Below are 25,050 nucleotides of genomic sequence, written 5' to 3'. Positions count from 1 at the left end.
TAAGAGCTAATTCTTAGGGTGACTCCTTTTGAACAAAAGGCAAAATGGAATTTATACTTTTTGTATTCAGGTGAAGAATGCCCTTGTTTCTTAAAGGATTTGACTTTTTGTCTTTTTACATGCACGACTAAGAAAAGTCTTGCTGCTTCGGAAATATTTAGCTGTCATCCTTATCTGCACCCCAACTTCCCTCTAGACACCTGACCGGCGCAGCGTTTCTCACCTCTCACTGCTGTTGCTACTAGTACTGAACTACTGGATGCCACAGCTATACCACTTGTACAGCCAGGTGCAGAGGCAATCACAGGGTCCTCTGAAAGGGGCTCAGAATAGGAGGTCGAGGGCGGGCAGAACTGCACGGTCGGCTCCGCTCCCCCGCCTCGCCTGGCGTCTCCTGGTTGCGCGCACCACCTTCACCGATCGTTCTGAACATCACACTACCAGGGACATGCCTATGCCTCAGGACACATGCCAGATTTACTTGGTGCCAGAGCCAAAGTCTGGATACCAGTTTCACCCAGCCATGCAATGAGCACAGGGGGTAACATGCCCGTTTATCATGCAGAGGACTTTCCCATCCCAACACTGTCACTTTCACTGAAACAAGATTCAAAATATTAATGAAGCAAAAAATATCACCTTCTGACACCAGATGTTGAAGGCAAATTGTGAGGCGAGTGCTAATCTTCTACCACACAAACCATACCTAAACAGATTTCCTTAAGTACATTTTTTAACTCAAATCATTGACCATGGAAACCACTAGTATAAGTACCCTATTAATGCAAAGCCAATCATTTGCTTGGGAGAAGTATACTTTTTTCGTATGAAAGGTCTTAATATAATTATTTAAGACTCTTCGGATCAGAACCCAAGTATTCACGTTATTCTTAAAACTATCCAACCTGGAAGCTTTAATAAATCCTTCTTAACTCCTGCTGGGTAAACAAAACATTTATACAGCTAGTTTAGGTGGAGGGAGAAGGGATGAGTTTTCAAAATCATGCTGAAGGCAAGAGATTTCAAGAGGTTTGCTTGAGATCTTAGTGATGCACGATCGAGTTCTAAATATCTGTTGCGCTTCAGAAGGATGGGTTTGAGGCATGAGACCATCTAAATTTGGCATTTACAAAAGTAAAACATATCCACATATCAGCATTTAACCAATTTCAGAACTACGCTTCTGCATAAGGTTTTGGTAAAATCTACTACAATCCAACCGTTTCAGCACAGAATGGTTTGTTGCAAGTTAAAAGTAGGCCTCAGATCAGGACATGAGAGAACACAATTCCAATAGAAGATGAATGTAAATTTTGGCCTTTGAGATTCCCCGAAGTCTAGAACGGTCTCTGCTTCTGTAAATGTCCACAATAAATCACAACATGAACCCATGTGCTATTTGGCCCTAGAATCACATGTAAACAGATGATAATGCATTGCTATTCTTTAAAAATACTGGAAAGAACGGTATAGACAGGGCCACAGGAATTATGGAATTGTGAGGTTGTGGCGTTTTTCGCTTAATTTTATATTTTCTCCATTTGTCACATAACCCATCATAAAAAACTGTTTCTAGCTCAAATGGTTCAAATGTTACCTAAACTGCAGCAACATGTGCTGCCGCACACTGGAAGACCCTTTGTAAAGGTTATGTTGCTTATTGCTAAATGTGAGTGTTAAACTGGTACAAATGAGGTGCAACCTATGGCCAATGTAAGAATTACAAAATAAAGAAATAATACTTACAAAAACTGTGCCGCATTTACGCCATAGAATTTGCCTTTTTTGGCACATAATTTACTCAATACACGCTGCATAATTTGGCCCTTTCCTGCCACATAATTCCAGTGGCCCTGGGTATAGACCCTTTCAGCAATACATATGCAGGCCAAGCGGATGAGCCTCATTAATGATAGGAAGGTACTACTCCAAAAGTTGGGTTATCAAAATCTAGAAAACACTGCCATCTTTTCAATCCAACTCTCATCACGATTTGCTTGTATCCCCTCACTTATGAAGATATCCAAAAGCTTCTGGTCATTTTCACATAATGTTCACTGCTGAAAAAGTCTAATATGAATAAAACATTATCATAGGAAAACAGAATCTCCACTTGCCAGTAATAAAAATTTGAAATGTACTGCTAATAGCAAATTGTTCTGGATGCTCAACCCAACATATATAACCATAGTCTGCAAAATACTAGGGGCATTCTTTTGGATTTTGGTGTGATATTGCTGGATTAAAGAAAGGATGGATTATAAATGTTCACATGTTGCAAGTATACATTTTTAAAAATATTTATATTTTAGTTTTACAGTGCAGCTACAAGCCAGAAAGACACCATACAGTATAACAAAAGTACATCTTCGATAAAGAAGCACTGGTATCACCTACACTAACATTAAATGTCAAAAATCCCCCCCCCCCCCCAACCCTCTACCCAGACATCTGTCAGCCAGTGCAGTTTCATCAGAAACAGACTACATGAAGTCCATCTCCTCAAAAGACCACATCACATATATGTAAATCTTCGCACTTCCTGGCTCTGTTATCCACCATCGTCTGAGAACTCCATGGAATAATAGGTTATCCATCTGCACCATATCTTACAAAACCTATGGAGGGAGCTCCTGCTGGCGTATGTAACTTTTTCTGCCAGCATAAACATTTCCATGCCCCGCCTCTAATCCTGTATTGTCGGGATTTAACCTACTCTCGAGGGCTGGGCAATATCTCTCTTCGCAACTACAAGGCTCATGCCACAGAACACAAGTTTAGCCTCTGGTAAGTCTATGTCGTTGAGAATTCAGAAAATAATAAATTTGGGGTCTAGAGGAATCGGTTTTCCCAGGATCCTACTGAGTTCCTCAGTGATTGCCACCCAGTATTCCTGAATTATCGAACATATCCAATTTGTATTGTAAGAAGGAACTCTCTATCATATTACAATGTAGGCCTTGTGGCTTCCTCATCATATGCGGTCTCCATCTGTTGTAATACACTCTGTGAAGGACTTTTAACTGGATTAACTATACTTGTATTGCCACCTCCCGCTAGTGCATTAGGACCGCTTCCCAGCTGATGTCCTGTAGGTCACCTACATCCTTCACCCATCTCTCAAGCAGCCTACTTAGATTGTCTGGCGTGCTGCTATTTAAGGTTTTATAGGTTAGAGAGGTTGCGCCCCTTCCCAGCCCCTTCCAGGGGGGCAAACTCAGAAATACCTGTCTCTGGGGAGCCCCTCCACCATCCAGGCATGCAAGATTTGTGCCTATTTCAAAAATTGTTTGCCATGCATCCTGAATTCCTGCTGAATCATACAGAAGGGGCATTATGTCCCACCTGCTAACAGATCCCCTACTTTCGAGATCCCAATGAGGTGCAAGGCCTCAAAGTCCCTCCGATTTCAGATCTTTGGTAGCCAATTCCCTTCCCATAGAGGTGTTTCCCGCGTGGGCCTACTGTGCCAGCCCAGACATTTTGTAGCTTTCTCCCCGGTCTACAGAGTAGCTACGAGGACTCGTTTCACAACATTTCCTCCATTTAGATGTAAGGAGCACTGTATTTCCCACTGCGCCCTATCTAGTCAAAAGGTGGAGTGATCGGGGCCAACAACCAATAATTGATATTAGTTAGGTGGGCTGCCCAATAATAGGCCTCCAAATCCAGTAAGGCACATCCCCCCATTATACAGGTTACATTGAAGTGTTTTCAGAGCAATTCTCTGGGGTTTCCTATTCCACAATAAGGTATGCAGGTCACCCTCCAACTCAGTAAAGGTCTCTGGCGGGATCTGGTAAAAAAAATGTTCAGTAACACGTATAGCAGTTTTGGAAGAGAAATCATTTTAAACACGGCCCATGTTCAATTACTGTGAGGGGAAACCCTCTCCATCTCCTCCCGGCAAGCTTTCGCCACCATCCCCAGGTTGCTTTCAAAGCAGAGTTTTCTCTCTCTAACGTCATACAAACTCCCAGCCATTTAAATCTGTCCTCCATGCTTGTCAGACGACGGGGGATCACAGATGTTTTGTCCCACCCTGTGGATGGTAGAGCACTGACTTGCCCCAGCTTATTCTATATCCGTAGTAGCTCCTGTATTCCTCAAACAGTTGGGGATCAGGGCAACAAAAGAAGAGCAGTCCAGATGAGTCCTTTGTGCAGTCAAGCAGTCCCTCTGGCAGAGGTTCTGTCCCAATCAGGCATGTGATCACTTGTAATAGTCTGGTGGCCAATACCGTGGGCAAGATCTTGACATTGAGTAGAGAGACTAGGTGGTAGCAGCCACACTGATCTCTGGGCTTACCTTCTTTTTGGATTACTTCTATCATTGCGCACCTAAGGTCTGGTGGTAGAGAGCCCTGCTGACCAGCTTTGTGGAACCTATTTAGTAAGTGGGATTCCAGCTGCCCCACGTATCACTTAAGAAATTCCACTGGAAGCCAGTTAGGACCAGGGGTCTTACTGAATTTTAGCTTTGCAATAGTGGCTTGGACCTCTGCCAATGTGATGTCTGCCTCTAGTGAATCTCTCGCCTCTTCATCTAATGCAGGATCATTTACCGACTGCAGGAATTGCGCAATAAGAAGAGTGTCATGCAGGGATCTAGCTCTATAAAATTCCTCACAGTAACAAGCAAAGGTCCCTGCAATAGTCTCTTCCATGTCATACCAGTCACCCCCAAGTCCCACTATCTGGTGTACACATCAGGATCCGATTCCTTCCTGCCCAACTATGCCAGGGGTTTCCCAGTCTTATCACCACTACTATCTGTTTAGCGTGACAAACATTTGTTTCTTTGACCCCTCTTGTTCCTGATCTTGGTATTCAGCTCTCAAGAGTTCCAACTGCCTGAGCCTGTTGGGGGTCCTGGGTCACCCTCAAGTTCCAACACATGCCCTCTAGCTGCTCCAGGGCTTTGACCTCCCTTGTAATTTTTTATTAGGTTCTGAGCTTTGTCCTGAAGGACTATTTTGTAAACTTCCCGTAGCATCTCTCTCAAGGTAACTGAGCCTTCATTCTCTTTAAAACAGAGCTCTGCATTGACCTTATAACACATCGCAGTCCTTCAGGTCACATGAGCTGATCCTCCATCCTGTCCCCCCCCCACCCCATCACGGCACAGTCCACTCAGTTTCACTAGCAGACGAGAGTGGTCTGAGAGCCCTCTAGAAAGGTGGTCCACCTGCTGTATATCTCCCACCTCTTCCTCCAGGGCAAATATGTAGTCTAGCAGATAAAACACTTCATGAGCCCCCAGGAAGTAAGAGTATCGTCGATTGGTGGGGTTCACTCGTAGCCACAGGTCTGATAAGCCAAGTGTAGCAGCAAAATGTGAAAGCGGGTTAGGCGGTGGGGCCGTTCCCGGAGTCCCGGACCTATCCAGATCCACTGCCATGACATAATTAAAGTTCCCTTCCCTGATATGTAATGAGGAGTCAGCTTTCTGCAGGAGTTTTTAAAGTTTCGTCAGCGTGGGGGCCTGTAACCGGAGGGGTGCATATACACTAATGAGAGTGACATCAGTTCGTCCCCAGAGCCACTTCATTCCCACATATCTCCCCGAGGAATCAGGCCATTGTTTTACTACATGGAAGTTTGGTTTCTTCCTCACTACTATAGCCACACCTCTTGATCCAAACGTATATCCTGCATGCACCAATGTGTGTAAGCTCTTCTTCCCAGAAATCTACCCTGGGTATGCCAGAGACGGGGTTTTTGTACTAGTACAACATCAGGCTTCCGCCCAAATCTTCTGATGAATTGTGTTACTAGGTCTCTCTTGACTTTGTCACCCTACCCATTAATGTTCTTGGATAGGACCGTAATGGTTCTGGTATCTAAGAGTGGTTGCCTGCTATGTCTCTTCTGAAGGATGTGAGTTATGTGTGTGGCTTCTGGTGACCAGCAGCACAGCTGAAGTGTCTGCGTTTCCTGTCCCTGAACTAAGAAATTCCCTGTTGAACTTTAAACTGTGTTCCATTCCCTCCCCACCCCAACCCCTGCAAGTGTATTTCCCCATAACTGAACTAGAACTACTCGTCTGGGGAAACAGAGAGGTCTATAGCCCACCATCCCCACCCAGTCAACTCAGCCCCTCAAACCTAGTTGCCCTAATACCCAGGGCCACCCACCTATGTAGGTGGCGGTCCATGATGTGCGGTACAAAACTAGATAATTGCTTTGCTGGGATGCCCTGAGCTGTTTATGAGGGGGGTTGGGGGGGAGTTTTAGGGGGCCAGGAATAGCTCAAACCACCTGTTAAAAAAGGGTTCCTGGTTGGCTAGGGTAAGCACCTCAGCCAGGCAGGGACAACCACTTTAGTCAGGGCAAGAGAGCTACACACCCAAGATGACCCCTGCTCACCCTCTTGGTAGCTTGGCATGGGAAGTCAGGGGAGGCAATGTGTAAGCCATCTGCACAGCACATACACACCAATGACACAATAAATACATCACAAAAGACACTCCACACCGGGTTATATAAAAATATGAAGTACATTATACATAGACCAAAATGGCAATATTTACAAGTAGTGTGTGCACTATGCAAATCCAGAGTTAGTATTCCTTATCTTGGCTAGGCAAGAATAAAATTGGCATACATCGCAACATCAGGGCAAGAGGCGGAGCAGGTAGGTTATCACAGCTACCTCATGAACCCCAGGCTCAATTGGATATCATAACTATTGTGCAAGTACCAACATGAGAATTATCATGAGATCAAAACGGCCTCTGCATTGGTATGGCACATATGGAGCAGTCACTGCAGTGAAACTCAGTATCAAAAAAATTAAACAATCACATAGCATAGATCACCAGATACTTATGGCAAAACACGCATTAGATGAGGGGTAAGGAGCCTAAGGTGCAGTTTCAGAACTAATATTGGTTACCCTAATTATGTGAGAGGCACAAAAGAAAAGCGGTATACAACATACTATCAGGTCATGGAATGTTATAACCAAGTGTAGCCATCAACCAATAATCATGGTAATCACGCACAAGATGCAGGCTCCAATATATTACTTGTCATCCGCACTAAGTAGAAAGAGGAGGACACAAACCAATGGTAATTGATATGGCCTCAGTAGAAGTGTGAGGGAGAACAACCACATCTCAGGTTACAACCAAGAGGGGGATCTACAGGAAAGCCCTGCAGGTATGATCCTGGTACCATGCAGGCACTAGTTCTCTGGATCCCACTGACGTGGCTGGATCCCAGGTCAGGCAGGAGAGCTGGCAACAACCACAATGCAAAGGCCCCAACCTTGGGACATAGGCAAGGCGCCCCCAGAGCAAGGGCAAAGGTACCTTCAGGAGTTGGGGAGCCAGCTTCAGTTCTGGTTTTGTAGACACAGCGACAGGCTCTGCCTGCAACCGCAGGTGCCCTGTTGCAAGACTCGAGGCTGCCGGAGTGCAGACACTGCTCCCCGGCACCATGTCAGAGCTCTGTCTCCTGGAGCCAGCGGTTCCGGCTGGGTGTCTGCTTCGGTCGCTTCATTTCCCACAGCCGCGTCGCTGGCGGAAGAGGTGGGGGGGGCACTCTGAAAAGGTATTCTCGTGATGCGACCACAGGGAAAAGGCTGACCTACCCACACTCTCCTTCGGTGGGGGAGTCCTCAGTACTGGTGGCACTCCCTTGTGGAGGGGGCCTCACAGAGGGGCTTCCTTCTGGAAGGCACTGTGGGAGCACCCACCCGCACTGGGATTCCTTTGAGGTAATGCTCCTCACCGGCACACCATGCACTAACTCGGTCTATTAGAGACTGAAACCCTGAAGTGTTCTCCTCATGCAGATGATGAGAAAAGAAAGTTCTCAATGTGAGTGGGGTCCAATTAATGAAGTACAGAAATAAACCACTTACCATGCGCTACGGGCCACAAAGGAAGAATGAGGCGCTCTCCCCGCACAGTGGGTCAAAAATAGTGGAAAATGAAGCACTCCTCCTGCGCTAGATTTGGAAAAGGGCCAAGGAGCAGGATGCAGCGCTCCCCACATGCTGGACTCCTCGGGAGGCACCGGAGAGGACACATAGGGGCAGACAGGCCAACATAAAACAAGAAGTTCAAGTAGCAGTTCCTCCTAGCAGCCCCACAATACCTTGGCAGTCCAGAGTCAGGGGAAAGGCTTGCAGCAGGGCAGCATACAGAAAAGCAATTCAGATGAGTCCTTTAGGCTGCCCAGGAAACACCAGGCAGCAGGGCAACAAAAGAAGAGCAGTCCAGATGAGTCCTTTGTGCAGTCAAGCATTCCCTCTGGCAGAGGTTCTGTCCCAAGTCCAAAAGTGCTCTAAAATCAGGGGGCAAGAGCCCTTGTACGTATACCTAAAGTACAAGGGGGGTAAACTTCAAAGGAGTCCTTTCAAGTCAAGCACAACACCATTTCAACCCAGCCCTGTCTCCAGACATCAGTAGGGGGTAATCTATCCATTGTGTGAGGGCAGGACACAGCCTATTCACATGTAAGGTGTGAACGACCTCCTTTCTCCCCAGCCCAGGAAGCCTATCAGTATGCAGATGCCTTTTCTGTCACACCCAGCCCCTCCTGTGTGATGGCTGTCCGGAAATTATGCACCAAGTGGAGCTGTCACTCTGTGCCAGATGTGGATTATAGTCAGGCTGCAAAAGCTCTAGAGATATAAGCACAGAGAAATGCCCACTTTCTAAAAGGGGCATTTTTACAATTATAATAAAAAAAATACACCTACACCCGTAAGCAGGATTTCTCACTACCTTTCCCAACATACTAAACATCCCCACACTATTCCTCATAGATCCAAAGATAACACTTGGCCATATGTCAGGGCATTTCCAATGCAATTCTATGAAAGGAGCAGCACTCATGGTAGTGAGAAGCTAAACAGGCTGTTTGTCACTATTAGGACATGTAGTACATAAAGACATATGTCCTACTTTTTACGAACACAGCACCCTGTCCATAGGGCTAGCTAGGGCCCACCTTAGGGGTGACTTAGGTGTAGCAAAAATGGAGTTTAGGCCTTGCCAAGTAGTTTGACCCACCTAGTCAGTGTGGCAGTAAACTGCTCACACAACCCTGCTGTGGCAGGCCTGAGACATGTTTGAAAGGCTAATTCTGTGGGTGGCACAATCTGCGCTGCAGACCCACTAGTAGCTTTTAATTTACAGGCCCTGGTTATATGTTACACCACTTTACATGAAACTTACAGGTAAATTAAATAGGGCAAACGATGTAAGCTAAATATACAAAGTTGTAAGGGACAGAACACATGCACTTTAGCACTGATCAGCAGTGATAAAGTTCCCAGAGTGCTAAAGGCAACAAAAAGTGGCAAGAAAAATAGGAGGAGGAAGGCAAACGTTTGGGGATGACCCTGCAAAAAGGACTAAGTCGAACAACACCGCTCCCCAGATCCCAAAAGATATCACCAGTCATGTTGCTTTGTTCAAACCTGGTGCTGTAGTAGTTGGAGCGTTAGTTTCTGGTAGATGCTCTAGTTTGTCAATCACCAAAGCAAGAGGGTGGGGAGAATCCAACACAGACTCCCATTCTTATCTCCTTTTCTGGACCTTTTGGATGCCGCTACAGTGTTTCTGTCTGAATCTGAGGATATCTCCAGGTGGTCCACTGTTCCTTCCCTGCGCTATGGGGTCTCGTTCCCTCTCTGTGAGGCCTGCCTGTCTCTTCTCAGCAGTCTTTGCCTGTCTTTTGATCTAGTTCCATCTCCAAAGTGAGAGCGCTGGACAGTCATCTGATCTCCCCGATTTGTTAGCCTGAGACGCTCTTCGATCAATTCCCTGGCCTCCTCTGACGAGTGAAAGACGAGTGACCTCCCATGATATTTCACTTTCAGTTTGGATGGAAACTAAAGCATGTATTGCAGGCAAAGGTTCCACAATTTAGCTTTTACTGAGTCAAAGGTGCATTATTGCCACTGGACTTTGTGGTTATAGTCAGGAAAATAAGGATTTTAGAGTTCTCATGGCAGACTTCCCCTAGTCTGCGCACTTCTGCAAGGATCATATCTCTGTCCTGAAAATTCAGGAATCTTGCTGTTACCAGTCTCAGGGGAGCACCCGATGGTGGCCTACCCCCAGTGCACGGTATGCCAGTTCGATGATGAAACAGAAGGAAAATTGGTATTGGGGGATTGTTTGTTGCAGCCAGTTATCAATAAATCGAATCATGCTGCGGCCTTCAACACCTTTGGGGAACCCCACAATCGTGGATTGTTACATTGCGTACGGTTTTCCGCAACCTCCAGCCACCACTTCACTTCTTTAGTGGTGGTCCAGGCTTCTGTCACCTCCTTTCTGAGTCCCTTGACCATGTCTTCCAGCTCCGAGATCCTGGTCTCAGTTGCCATTATCCTTTTGGCAACGCTGCAGAGGTTTTGGCGTATAAGGGACACTTACGATCATAATTCCCTCACCCTTCTTTCTAAAGCTTCACAGGAAGACTGGATCTCCGGTAGGGTGGCACTGACCTGCATGGATTGCTGGGGTTCATCCGACAGGGGATCGACTGCCCATGCATAGCGATCCACACCGGAGTCAAGAGTCTGATGGTGGGGCATCGGCAGAACGGGGAGGGGAGGGGACAGTCCTGATAACGTCTTTCTGATTGCCCGGTGAGCTGGGCCAGGCCCCACCCTGGGAACTCAGCCTCAATGGGGCATCCACTTCACCAGTTCCGAAGGGGGGGCACCACTGCAGCATTAGTATGAAACGCACCACTGGTCAATCTCGTGGGTGTTTCCTGGCAGCTCTACCGCTCCATTAGGCAGTATCCATGCTGCCCAAATACCCAGCCGGTGGTGCAGAGGCTCTGTACCTGGAGGAGCCGAGGCCAGCATGTCTTCCTATGGGCCAGGCTACCTGCAACCGACAGGCACTCCACTTATTGAAGTGCTCGCTTTGGGTAGAGGTGGGTGGCGTAGACCTTCTTCCTGACCAAGCATTCATTTAATAAAAGGCCACAGGTCCAATCTCTGCTTCTACTGCACCTATCAATGGGGCCGAGTCTCCCCTCTGTCCCACCTGCACAATCTACTGAGTTGTCTGCGCTAATGCTCATGGAGGGATGGAGGGGTAGGGAGGGGGGAAGAGGGGGGCGGGGCAAAAACCATGGTGGAGACCAGAAAGGTGAAGGGCATCTTTCTTCCTACCCCCCCTCTCTCCCAGCGCAAAATCTCCAGCAACTTAACTGTCCAGCCTCACCCACAGTCCCCCTTCCCCGTAATGGGTATTGGAGGCTACAATTGGTGCGCACCATCCCCAGTAGCTCCTGCGTCACCACACCTCGTGCTGCCAGTGCTCTGGTTTCCACCTGGCGTGGTATTTGCGGTCTTTCCTCGGGGTACTATGCAGTGTCGGCATGGTGACGCAACAAGTGTTGGATCCCCAAGCGATGACTAAGACACAATTTGCTGCTCAATCTGCTGCTACCAGGCCCCAGAGCACGTCTGTATAAGGGCGGACCCGCGGAGAGGTGCAAGCAGTGGTCTCAGCGAAGATTGGGTGCTCACTGGGATCCATGGCAATCGCCTTCTCCCTGGGGACGGTGGCTCTCTGAAACCCCTCCGGGACCTGTCTGACTTAGGGGCTACACACTGAAGTGGTCTCGTCCACTCCGCTGCCCTCTGCACCCCTCAGTGCAAGAACCCCGCATGGAAGGAAAAGGGTAGTTATTTAGGGGCTACAACAACGTTGTCGGTGAGGATTTGGAAGAATATCTAATAAAAACGTTGTCGGTGAGGATTTGGAAGGATATCTATCAGGGCTGGTCGAGGAGGTCGTTCAGTGAGCAGCCGACACCTTCGCCATCTTGGCCGCAAGTATAAATGTTTAAACATAATTCACACAAATATTTTTTTGTTACTTGTGATCGAAATACAAAAAATATTCTGCAAATTTATGGCCAAATAATTGGCTTTTCTCTGACTCGTGCAGGTTTATCAGTTAGAGACGTCATAAGGTCACACTATAAAATTCGACCAGCCAATAAGGTTCCAGGCCTGTGCAGTAACCCTTGTGCGCCACACAGCAGTTCCTCGGATTTTTAGCCCTATGCAGTTGCAAATGTTCTAAAAAGGCTGATATTAAATCTGCAAGCAAGAGTGAACGGTCCTATAATTGTAAATTAAAATGTACCGCAAAAATCAAAGAAAACAAAAGATGCACCAGACGCTCTTTGCATATATAAACACATTACAATGGGTAGGTAGGGAAAAGGCTATAGCAAGAAAGCAACAGACTAGTAGAAGAGCTTTGGAATCTGAAACCTAAATTTGGAGGTTTCTGATACTGTATGTTGTGGAGATCCCCAGTGGTCCTGCAATAGCCACAGAAATTCCCCAGCATAAAATATTTTGATCTTACGTTCATCTTCTTATAATGAACAACAAAGTATAGTTTACTCTTAATCAACATCACAAAAAATACCTTTCTAAATGGCTGAGTGAAAACACAAACAGGGTTTCAGAGGCAGCCTAGCAACCTCTGGTGCAAAGAAGCCACGTGATAGAGTGCATGTTTATTTAAAAACGTCAAGCAGCCAACTTTCATAGTCCAGAACACGGCCTCAATTTGTTTAGGCAAAACAACCAGAGCACACCATGTCTGCTCTAAACAGGAGATAAGGAACCAGCAACAATCTCATTCATTCTGCTAAAATGTGCCTTTTTCTGAGAAATCAAGAACGCGTTACACTAAAAGCTGGTAGGCCAGTGTCATGGCCATCTGACAAAGGGGACCGTGTAAAAACCGTAAGTGTAAACCATCCCCTCAGGCAGCCTTGAAAAGGATCATAATGTTACTGACAAAAGTCATTCTAACAATTGGTTTAGGATAGCCCAGCCAGTATATTCACAATTGCTAGTACAGGCTGAAGCTAGCTCCTATAGAAGCGTATTTTAATCTGTATTTATATAGCTGTGTAGTAGTCACAAGTCATAAGGATGGCTTTTATCCTTTCCTCGATTTTCAGCCACTTGTACTAAGCAGTCTGAGATATGTAGGCCCGTACTTATACAGGTAAACATTGGCAAAGCCAATAGCTCTCACTTATGACTATTGGTCACGTGGTACTGCAGTAGGGCTGCGATCAGCATGGGCAAAAGTTAGTGGTGTGGGGAAGAGTAGAGCGGCAGAGAGGAGAATAGAGTGGAGAGGCATAGCATGGAGTAGAGTAGTGTAGAAGGGAGTGGCGTATGGTGGAGTGGCAGAGTGGAATGAAGTGGCGCAGAGTGGAGTGACGTACAGTAGAGTGGCACAAAGTGGAGTACAGTGACAATGTGGATCAGAGTAACATATTGTGGCTTAGAGGAGCAAAAAGTGAATTAGAATGCCATAGAGGGGATTAGAGTGGCACAGAGTGGAGTATAGTGGCATGGAGTGCAGTGGTGCAGAGAAGAGCGGTATGGAGTGGATCTGCATGAAGTGGTGTGACAGAGAACAGTGAAGTAGAGGTGAGTGGCATAGAGGAGAATGGAGTAGGGGAGAGTGGCATAGAGACTGGGGTAGCGTGCCATAGAGCAGAGTTGGGTTGAGTAGAGTCGAGTGGTGTAGGTTAGAGTGCCATAGAAAGGAGGGAAATAGAGAGAAGTGACATAGGGTAGAGTGGCACAGGGGGGAGCAGAGTGGAATTAAGCGGAGCAGAGTGCCATAGAATGGAGTAGAGTGCCAGAGTGGAGAAGAGTGCCACAGAGTGGAGTGGCATGGATGGCATGGCAGAGTAGAGCAGCGTAAAGTAGAGTGTAGAGAGCTGTAGAGTAGCACTGAGTGGAGTGGTGTGGCGTGGCTTGGCGCATATTGAAGTAGCACAGAGTGGCGTAGAGTAGATTTGTATAGGGTGCGGTAGAGCAGTATAGAGGAGCATACAGTGGGGTGGCATGGAGTCGAGTGGTGTGGAGCAGAGCAAAGTGGTGTAGGGCAAGAGTGGCATGCAGTGTGTGGAACTGTGTAACAGATTAGAGAGGAGTAGAGTGGCACAGAGTGAGGTGGAGTGGAGTACAGTGGCATGGAGTAGGGTGGAGTTCAGTGGTGTGGAGTAGAGAAAAGAGACATAATTATCATTGTGCGGAGTGGAGTGGTGTAGAGTGTATTACAGTGGCATAGAGTGGAGTGGTGTGGAGTGGTATAAAGTGGAGTGGCATATGATAGAGGCATAGTGGTGTAGATTAGAGTGGTGTTGAATAGAGTGGGGTGGAATGGAAAGGAGTGGCATAAGATACAGTAGAGTGGCATAGAGTGATGCAGTGTAGCACTGTTTGGAGGGGCATAGGCTGGAGTGAAGTAAATCTTTTAGACTGGCATAGTGCAGAGTGGTTTAGAGTAGAGTGGCATACAGTGGAGGGGGCAGAGTGGTGTAAAGTAGCATGGGGCAGAGTGGAATAGAGTAGTTTAAGGTAAACTAGTGTAGAGCTGAGTGGAGCAGTGTAGAATAGAGCAGCGTAGAGTGATGTACAGTAGCATTGTGTTGAGTGAGTGGCGTAAACTGAAGTAGAGTAGCAGAGTATGCATCACAAAACACATATAACCCTTGTTCTTCCAATCATAGCTGACAAGGCTATGTCAGTTTTGACTCGGACTCCTATTCGCCCTTACATGCTCAAGCACAGCTCCAGGTGGCACAAGAATTCTCTGGTCATCAAGCACAAAATGAGATCACTTCCACAATAGGCCACGCTATACACCTGCACACCTCCAACCATGTTACCCTTCCACAAAAAGAACGTTGGTGCCTCATCAGAAGTGGGAGTGCTATATAAATGAAACTAGAATAAGAATGAATATATTTTAAGCAAATGCGTTGGTGTAGGTCTCTACAAGGTTTTTCATAACTCTCTGTGGAATCCATTCCATGATGGGTAGGAGAGGCAGTAGGGGTAACGCAACTTGAGGGCCCCCCATATTATAACCTTGAGGGGGACCCCTCCCCCTCTGGACCCTGCCACCCGTATACTGTTCTGAGCAGGCCCCCTGGGGGTTGCCCCCCCCCTGCACCCAGTGGGCTGCGGGGGGCTTTGTTACGCCACTGCGGAGAGAGAAAATAACATACCCGATAAACGCTAGTTATGAATTCTTCATGAATTCCTCATGCTCTGCTCTTCTTTGATCTTATTAGGCTGACCGCCACCACTCACACAATATGTGATATGAAATTACGGAGGGGTGACTTCCCTTTTTCGTAACTTTACCAATTTATTGATTTTCTGATCAAGCAGAAAGGTAATGGACAAGGACTAGATAACTTCCACAACATTACTTATTATTAATATTACACTTTGCTACTATATAACCATAATTACTAAATGGACACAAAAGGGATTATACCTGGGCTATGGGCTACTATTATATGTGTGCTATTAGTACTTTGGACCGATCTACCTAGCAAAGAGAATTTGGGTGGCAACCACTAGTTTTCACAACAAAAAAAAAGAGAAAAAAAGGCCTGCCTTCTGTTTTACTCTATTTTACACTTGTTTCAGCCTAGGTTCTGAAACAAAAACAAAACTCTCCAACCCTTCTGCGATTCAGAACGGAGCCCAAGACCCAGCTCTTCCAAAAACAATCCATCTCCACGTGAAAGGATTTACCACCCACAAACGTCCTTCTTCAGTGTGAACAATCCTGAATCATAACTCGTGGCTTGTTCAGCGCATTCTAGATAGGTTCGTGCTCTGTAGAAACTGTATATACAAAGGTGCATGAACTGGCTAACTTCATTTGTCAGGACAAATGCACTTACACTACACAAATTAAATATAATATGTCACTTAGATTTTTTCATTAATTTTTTCCAATTTATGATGGACGATGAAGGTTTAAAAAAAAAAAAAAAAAAAAAACTTACGCTGTCAACTGTTTCAACCTGGATTCGATGTTTCTGTGCCTCATGCACATCCTGGTCAGTGCAGACCCAATTTCTTTTGTAGCACCTGGAAAAAACAGCATGTACAAATCAGAGATGCATCAAATAATGCCTCTTAGAAATGTATAGTTAATACTCCATTAAAAAGGTAGCGTGGTGTTTTCAGTAAAACTTTGGTAGCAACAATGACAAAGAAAGATGTACAGGTAACATCATTTAGCAATGTAACCACAACAATCCTCAACTACACATTGGGACACTGACAGAAGAGAAACGGAAGGAGGCAAGGAGAGCCCCAGGGGAAAGCTATCTAATCTTGCCTGCTCTAACTGTGTTCCAATCATTTAACAGAACATGCTACACACCTGCGAGGCAGTGGAAAATCAAGAGAAGCTTCTTCCTTGGTTGCATCAGATGCCATACAGCTCATAGGGGCATTTTTCCCCACAACCTCGGAATGTGAGCTGACCCAGAGGCTTTGGGACAGACCAACAAAAGTCTTGTTAGTATTGAAGTGTCCTCCAAGGTGAAACTTCTGATTCTGAAAGATGATCTTGGGAATGTGCGTGGTGCTAAGACTTTAGTCTATTTGGGATTAGTTAGTTCAATATTTACAACCTTTCAGTAATATGTTTTTTTTCAATAGCACACATTGACCGTTGGCTCATGACAAGCACCCTGACGAGCATTCACAAAAAGGGAGTCTCACAGGGAGCTGCACCCACAGTCTTCCACAGGCACTCTGCAAGACAGACAGCAACAAAGAAACCTGCACATGAATGCTGCGGAGCTAGCCACCTAGTTTCTGACTCCAGGCCGGGAGACCTCGACTCCCTGCAATTCTAGCACCCAGGGCACTTCGGGCGGGTCAGTTTTTCCAAGCGGTGGGTGTTCAGTCATGCTCAAAGCCAGTATTAGACCACACACTGGCAAAGCCAATAAGTCTGACTTAAATGATCCAACACCTGCAAACAGCATGTGCAGATTTCTGTATCTTCAAGCTTTAGCACTATAAAGCCATTGATAATGCATTTCTGTGAGGCAATGAGCACTGCATGAACTCAGACTGCATACATTAGCATCAGTTGTCTGCAAGGTCATTGGTTCCAAGTGAATCCTTAGCCTGGTGTGCATCTCCGACACAGAAAAGAAAGCACCGAAGGCTTATTAGAACAATGTCATTTCTTACTAAGTACAACACAAGGAGCATAATAAACAAATGCCTCCAGGATACAAAAAGATGGGTGTAGGGGGAAACCTCCCAAGTAGCACAAGAAAGTGCTCCCACAGATACTGAGAAGAAGACCTATATGAACCCTGTTAGCAGTGTAGCACATTTACTGCAATAAAGAAAATTGTGGGAGGCCTCCATCTGGCTTTCACAACATGAGCAGTGTTCACCAGAAGCTCAAAAGAAAGGGGTATCCACAGAGCATAAGTGGGACATCTGGTCACAGTATAAAAACAGAGCATTGCATATATTAGGAGATGGTGTAAGAATGTATACATCAAGTGGAGGCAGAAATCTATTTTTCACATTTTAGATACAGTGAGATTATGTGATTTGTCCAGAACCACACCATTTTCAGTTAAGTGCGATGCTGGGTTCAACCGCCATCCTTAGATGATGTAATAAACATTCAAAAAAGGTTAAGAGTTCAGAATGTAGTTGAAAATGATTGATATGATGACCTTCACCAATCCTTGTGTGAACACTCATGGTCTACTATTATTGTATCATAGCCATTATTAGTCCATGTTCCTCCTGCTACCTAGTGAGCGGATGAAATGAATGCATTCATTTTGGTATGTAGATAATATACTTGGACAGCACCATGATTACATTGTCTCTTGCTTAAGGTTGAGAACAGTCTATTTATATATTACAATTGTTTAAAGTCATGTATATATTTAGAGAGCGAGGGGGGATACAATACTGATAAATGTGTAATGTGGCCCAACATTTCCAACAAGGGGAGACTGATGACTTCATAAATCACAAGGCCAAAGTCCAAGTGGTTTGAGAATGTTACAAGTGCAGCAAGATGGCTATATAGGACAGTTTGACACATTGTATGCATTTTTTTCTATATCATATGATTATTTAGAGGTAGTTAGCTTGAAATAGTTGTTGTCTTCAAGATGCAGCTAATAATGGACAATTGTCAAAATGGGAATGCTGAGGTTTCGTTTACCTGCCACACATAAATTCTTAATAAAATGAGCTAGGCCCACCATGGGGCTTATGGTTTACGATATTACAATTCTTTAGAGACTCCCACCCACTCCTGGGAAGACACTTTGCAGCCACCAGAGAGGCTGAAAATGTCTCATTTGAAGAAAATAAAATGTTTGCTCTGGCATCCACATTTCGAGGACTGTTCAGCTCAGGCTTTCTCTGTCACTGGCATCCTGAAGCTGCAGCCTGGGCTAAGTCACACAAAGGGGCTGGGGTGACTTTAAGTGACGTTTGAACATGGGGCGGATAGGTCCACTCATCCACGCTGAATATCCAACTCATTAAAGTATCTCAGAGTAGGGGGCATGGCCAAGCCGCTGACTAAAATGGTCGCACTGCTTTGAAGCTCCAGCACACGCTCCCTATAATTGAGCTAGAGAGCACACCCGGGACCCGGAGGCAGCCCAATGTTGGGGACAGAGCGGTGAGGAGTGGAGGTGATCACGAGAGGCCGCGGCTCCGAATATTGCGTTGTGTGGGCGCTGCTGTTGCTGCACCCCGTGCCTGCAGTCCCACACGCCTCAATGGCCCTGAGGTGGCAGATGACGTCCGGAGTGGACAGATGCGAGATCAGACATTGGGTGCGGAGGAAATATTGACTTAGCTGAGGGCCGGATTTCACACTATTGATAATAGATTCGACTTGCTGATCACCAGGCTTGACAGCATGAGCAGTAGGCTGGACAAGCAACAATCGTGCCTGGAGGGAGTGGAGGGTCGAATCTCTACCATGGAGGACGACAGAGCAACCCTCAGAAAACGCCCTGAGAAGGTAGAGGGGTGGTTAAAGATTATGGCTGTAAAGAATGAGGATCTGGAGGCCAGAAGGCCCCATAACAACTTGCGTATAGCCGGTACAGCGGAGTCCACCAATACTGGTCGATTTAATCTGTTTGTAGAGCACCTGCTGGTGAAATTACTGGGGTGCCAGGTCTTCCCCTCAACCTTTGTGGTGGAGAGGGCACATCATATACTGGGCCCTAGGCCCCCCCCCCTTGGGCACCTGCCCGTTTGACAATTGCCCATCTATTGAATTATAGAGACCGAGACACTGCCCTCCGACCTGCTAGGGAGAAAGGCCCATTACAGTATCAGGGGACAGTCATATCCCTTTACCCCAAATTCACACCTACAGTCCAGGAAGCCAGGCAGAAATTCTCTGAGACAAAGGCAACGCTCTGTTCTCTTGGAATACGCTATGGCATGACCTATCCAGCCAGGTTGAGGGTGGAGGTGAATGGTAAGGTGCAATACTTTGATACCCATAGAGATGCCATGAAGTTCTGCAAGCAACACCCCAGTCGGGCCGATCGCCTGGCGGTTCCCCGCAGGGGCGTGACGATCTGGATGCTGGGCCTGCTTTGAGCATGGAACTATTTACCCTGGACTAGACGAGGCGGCCTGGACTGTGACCACTGCCATGTTTGTATAAACAGCACTCCTCCAGTAATTATATACGGTAGTTGCTATTTTGCTGCCCTACTGTTTATCACTCGTGTTCTTTCTTTAAAATAGCTTGTACTCTCCTATGTCACACTGTCAATCCCATTTGCAGCTGGGAGTGGTGCACGGCTGCGTTGTCATGCTCCCACGGTTGATACCAAGCTATTTGTTCTTCTATTGTAATGATCTTTGTTTAGGGTTTTGTGGGATTCGCTTGGCATCTTTGGGCCAGGTGTGGGAGGCGGTTCGGTTGTTTCACTCCTACGGGTTGTGATGTAATGTTGTTTTGCTATGCAATGCAGTTTCTATACACCCTCACCCTATGTACATTTGGCTGCACAGGTCCCGCACACTAGGGAGGGCGCTCCCGCAATGAAAAACACATTAGGCCTCACATTCCTCTCTGGAATATACTCGGCCTCAATAATCCCGGGAAAAGTAAGATGGTGCTGCAGTACCTCCGCAGGTACAGGGTGCAGATTGATTTCCTGCAGGAGACATCTCTCTGGTGGCACAGAGCCCTCCTTTGCAACCACTTAGGGCCCACATTGATACTTTGATAGTTACAGCTTCTACTCTCGGGGGTGTATCTTGATTCATAAAACAGTGCTGCTCAGGCCACTATCAACCCGAGTGGATGGCAATGGCAGAAATGTGGGGCTTTTGGATAACCGTAATCATTCACTTGTGAATGTGAATGCCCCTAATATTGAAGCTCCCGAATTTTTCCAGGATAATGATTCACACATTGATAGCTTTGATATAGAGCAAATCCTGTTGGGTGGGGACTGTAATTTGGCTGTGGACCAAGCATTGGACTCCACTTCCCGTGCCCTGAAATCCAAACCCAGATGCTTTAGGGCTCTGAGGGACCTCTGCACCACCTGCCCTTTACATGGCCATTGGCGACTGTATGGCACGGGCACATTGGCCTACACCTTTCGTTCTGCACCTCATGGTACATGGTTGCGTATTGACTATTGGGTTTTGACGGGCGCTACTGTGCAGTGGGTTACAGATGTCATGCATTTACCTCGGACGTTATCGGACCTCTCCTCTGTACTAATGGCACTTTCTATACCTGCAGCTTGTGGGGCCAGTAAAGTTTCAAGGTTCCCAGACATGGCGTTGTTGAACGCTCCGTTCTGTGCGGCGTTGCAGGAGGCAGTGGTCGACTTTTTTTTAAACTAAATGAGGGTTTAGTTGGGTACCTGAAAGGTATTGTGGGATGCCTTTAAGGCTTACATCAGAGGCATCTGCATCTCTACTCAGTCTGGTGTTGTGCGGACATACGCCGCGTTCTAGCGCGGGTAGAGGCACAGATTGTCCATAATGACTGGGTGACTGAGGCGGCCAATATCGCCCCTCATCTGGGGCGGAGTAGGGCTTTGCTTGATGAGTATTGGCAGAGAGAGAGGTTAATTACATGGGCAAATATACAATGACCAGTAGATATGGAGAGGGGGACAGACCCAGGAGGCTGTTGACAAGATTGATCTGGCCCCCACATCCTACGTCCCATATCCTTGAAATTAAAAGACCTGACGGCAGCGTTGCCGTCGTTAGCGCTGAGGTCCAGCAGGAGCTTCTCAAATATTACTCCATGCTTTATACAGCACTGGCGGGCCATCCAGACCAGAGTTACAGGACTATTTAGAGGACATTGCTATGTTCTGGCTTACATCCGCCCTACAACAGTTCCTTAGTGAACGATTCTCTGCAGAGGTGGTGTCGCAGGCGATTGATTCGCTGGTTGGGGCATGAGCCCCAGGGTTGGATGGGTTCACTGGGGTGTTCTACAAGAAATACAAAGATATTCTAAGCCCTTATATGGTATCGGTGTATGCCGAGGCTCTGGAGGCTGGGGCTCTCCCTGCATCTATGAGAGAGGCAGTTATGCTCTTTTGTCGAAACCCAGGAAAGACCCTCTGTACTGTGGGTCATTTCACCCCCTCTCTCTGATAAATTTCGACAGTAAGTTCCTGGCCAAAATGATTGCTACCCGCCTCTCCCTCTTGTTGGACACGATTATCTCACTCAGTATGGCTTTGTTCTGCCTCTATCAATCTTTGCACTGTCTTTTCAGTGATAAACAGAGTGTCCCAAAGGTTCCAGCGGCGATTGCCTTATTGGACGCCGAAAAGGCTTTCGATTCACTTGTGTGGTCCTTTTTCCATGCTGTCCTTAACAAGCTCTGGTTCCCCCGAGGCTAAACCAACCTGATTGCTATGCTGTACTCACAGCCTATAGCAGACATACGGCTTAATGGTGAGCTCTCCTCATTTTACCCCATAACACACAGAACACAGCAGGTGTGCCCTCTGTCACTTCTGCTCTTCATCCTGGTGATGGACCCCCTGGTACGCCACTTATGTGAGGGACATATCCACAGGGGACTGCAATGGTCCAGTGGACCGCTCCTGGTGTCACTATATGCGGATTACATCCTGCTATTTATGCGCCATCACACAAACCTGGCCTGGCGCCTGTACTGACAAATGTGACCCACTTAGGAGAGTTCTCTGGGTTGCATATAAATTAGAGCAAGTCGGAGCTGTTTCCACTGACTGACATTAATCGTCCACATGAGACAGAATTTCCCTTGCACTGGTGCCATGATTCTGCAAAATATTTAGGTATTCATTTGCACAGCGACAGGGAGCAGGTGATCCGGCTTAATTATGGACCTGCAGTGGAGCGATTCACCCCACAGGAGGCTAGGGGGTCAATCTGCTGATTTCTATGGCGGCTGGAAATCGCTCATAAAAACGGTGGTTCTCCCCCAATTTCCGCATCTATTTCTAAATATTCTGATCCAGCTCACTAACTTTTTTTGCTACTGGTTATTCGACTGGTATGGGCGGATAAACATGGGACATCCTTACTCTCCTGTATAAGCGAGGTGGGTTTGTGGTTCCTCACTTCCAGCTTTACTATTTGGTGGCGCAGTATCAGTACATGTATCACTGGTATCATTACGATGTCCATCTTCCTTACTATATCCTGGAGCAGGACCTGGCAGATCCTGTCCCGCTGAGTGCCTTTCTACCTGGGGGTGTTCCACTACATCGCAGAGATATTCAGACTACCCTCACAACTAGTTGGGCATGGCGCAGACTGGCACGTTTGCTTCAATGCGACACATTGTACTCCCCAGCACTGAACATGATTAACAATCCATTTATACCCATCACACAGGAGGCGCTTGTACAGCGAACATTACGAGCTCTTCAACTTCACACTTTCGGGGACGGTTTCCCAGATGACCACATATTTTCACTCACTACAGGTACTCACTTCGCAGACACTACACACTTGCAACACTTTGTACTATGCCGTCTACAATGCAAAATGGCGAGCCTGCTACACTATGTACCCACTGGCTCCTGCAGAGTTCACACCACCTACCCTGATTGCTATGGCGTCCTCGGGAGTGCGCTTGGGATCTAGACTCTACTCAGCTTGCATTAAGGCTTCACCTGTTCCAGATACACGACTAAGGGAATCTTGCAAGAGAGAGCTCTGGATCGCCCACTATCCCAAAAACTCTTGGAAGCATGCTGTGCACAGACCAGGTTTGTGTCATCTAAACAACGCCACAAATGAATATACTTTAAATTCCTTAGAAGGGTATACATCACCCCGGAGATAAAGGTCGAATGGACCCAAGTAGCCCCACAGCCTGCCCCAAGCCTGTGCGGCTGGACCCACTCTTGGCCCTTTTTGGCCATACTGGCGACTTACCCAAGTCCATAAGGTGCCTCACAGTGAAATTGCTCTTGATGGCTAAGCAGGAGGTTGCAATCGGATGGGGGGTATAAACATGCACCTAGCGTTAACTCTTGGTTTGCCAGCCTCACGTATTGCAACACTAATAGTGAACTTTTCGCCTCACTACAGTCTGTGTGTTCTAGGCTTAGGGACATGTGGCAGCCGCTAAGGGACTACTCGTTTACATTGGCCACCACTCCTCCCACATCACAGTTAACTAATGATGCCAGCTCATGTTGAATTCAAGCCACGCATGTCCGTCTGTCTATTTCAGCACTGACTGTTTTCTGCCGGTTACTGCTCAATTGCTCTCTGGGCACACAAGATATTATATATAATTTGTGCTGACGCTTGATTATTTATATACTGTATAGTGTACATGTTTGAAATGTATTGCTATCTCCTTGCAACCTCTGACCCTGCATCCTTGCAGTCAGGTCGCTTCCTCCTCACCACTGCTCCGGTAAGTGCTGCCATTGTTTTGGGCTTGTTTTGGGCTTGTCTGGTCTTCTTGGCTTGTCCTCTCCCAGAAGGCCCCGCTCCCTCCCTCCTCCTCGAAGCTCTTCCCGCTCCTGACTCCTGCTGCCCCTGCCCCCGCACTCCCATTGGAGGTATCCCTCCCTCCTACCAGCTGCCACTCCCTTCCACCTCCCCTCTTATGCCAGCTGCAGCGCGGACGCGCCGCTGGCGCACCGAAGGCGCACCAAAGGCAAGCCTGTCTGTGCCTGTCCACGCCAAGACCGCGCCCAGCGCCAGACCCCCTGGCTAACACGCCTCCCGCGCCACCAAACACCTTTACACTGCCAACGAACTCCACGCCCTTAATCCAGAATGCTCCTCCATCTGCTTCCAGTCCACACCGACGCGCACCAAAGGACCCTTCTCCTGCAAAGCCTACAATTTCACCTGCAACCTAACCTCCAAACTCCAAATCAAAACAGACAACTGCCTAAGATGCATCCTACTTAACACCCGCTCGTCTACAAACATGCAATTGAACTCTGGGACCTCCTGACCACATACTCGCCCGACATCGCATTCCTCACCAAAACCTGGATGAATTCGGCCTCAGAACCAGACGTAGCCATATCCATACCAGAAAACTACAAGATCACCAGAAGAGACCGAATCAACAGACCAGGAGGAGGAACTGCCTTAGTCCACAAAAACACCATAAGAGTCTCCACCAACTCCCACGACACCATCAACTCCGCCGAGCACCTCCACTTCAAAATCCACATCAACGCCAACAACACACTCAGAGGAACACTGGTCTACAGACCCCCTGGACCCAGACCGCAGTTCTGTGATGACATCGCCGACGTCATCAGCTCCCAAGCCCTCGCCTCAACAGACTACATCCTCCTTCGTGACCTAAACTTCCACCTAGAAAATAACGATATCAACACCACCAACCTAATCAACAACCTCGCCAACTTTGGCCTCAAGCAACTCGTCACTACACCCACCCACTTTGCAGGCCACACACTCGACCCCATCTTCTCAGCCAGCAACCACGTCTCTTTCAGCCACACCACCAAACTCAGTTGGACAGACCACCGCTGCATCCACTTCTCCTACCATAAACCAGTCACTCACCACCACCGCACACAACCCCCCCGACGCAAGTGGAGCAAAATATCAACAGATCAACTGATCTCCACTCTTGCCCGGGCCCCACCCCCTTGGACCCCAGACCCCAACATAGCCACCACCAACCTGCATCGCTGGATAGAAGAT

At 47.1% G+C, this 25,050-nt stretch overlaps 1 protein-coding gene across 2 annotated transcripts in view; it reads right to left on the bottom strand.

Annotated features, from left to right (window-relative positions):
* The window catches only part of LOC138304101 (protein MTSS 1-like), a 545,913-nt gene that overhangs the window by 327,942 nt on the left and 192,921 nt on the right, over positions 1-25,050 (bottom strand). For both annotated transcript variants that reach the window (XM_069243840.1, XM_069243841.1), the window contains exon 4: positions 15,840-15,924. In XM_069243840.1, the coding sequence (XP_069099941.1) occupies positions 15,840-15,924 (85 nt within the window). The remainder of the gene's footprint in view (positions 1-15,839; positions 15,925-25,050) is intronic.

Source organism: Pleurodeles waltl, chromosome 7 (genome assembly GCF_031143425.1).
Source record: "Pleurodeles waltl isolate 20211129_DDA chromosome 7, aPleWal1.hap1.20221129, whole genome shotgun sequence".
NCBI classification, from domain to species: domain Eukaryota; kingdom Metazoa; phylum Chordata; class Amphibia; order Caudata; family Salamandridae; genus Pleurodeles; species Pleurodeles waltl.
The sequence above is the reverse complement of the archived record's forward strand: the minus strand, read 5'-3'. Positions and strand labels throughout refer to the sequence as shown.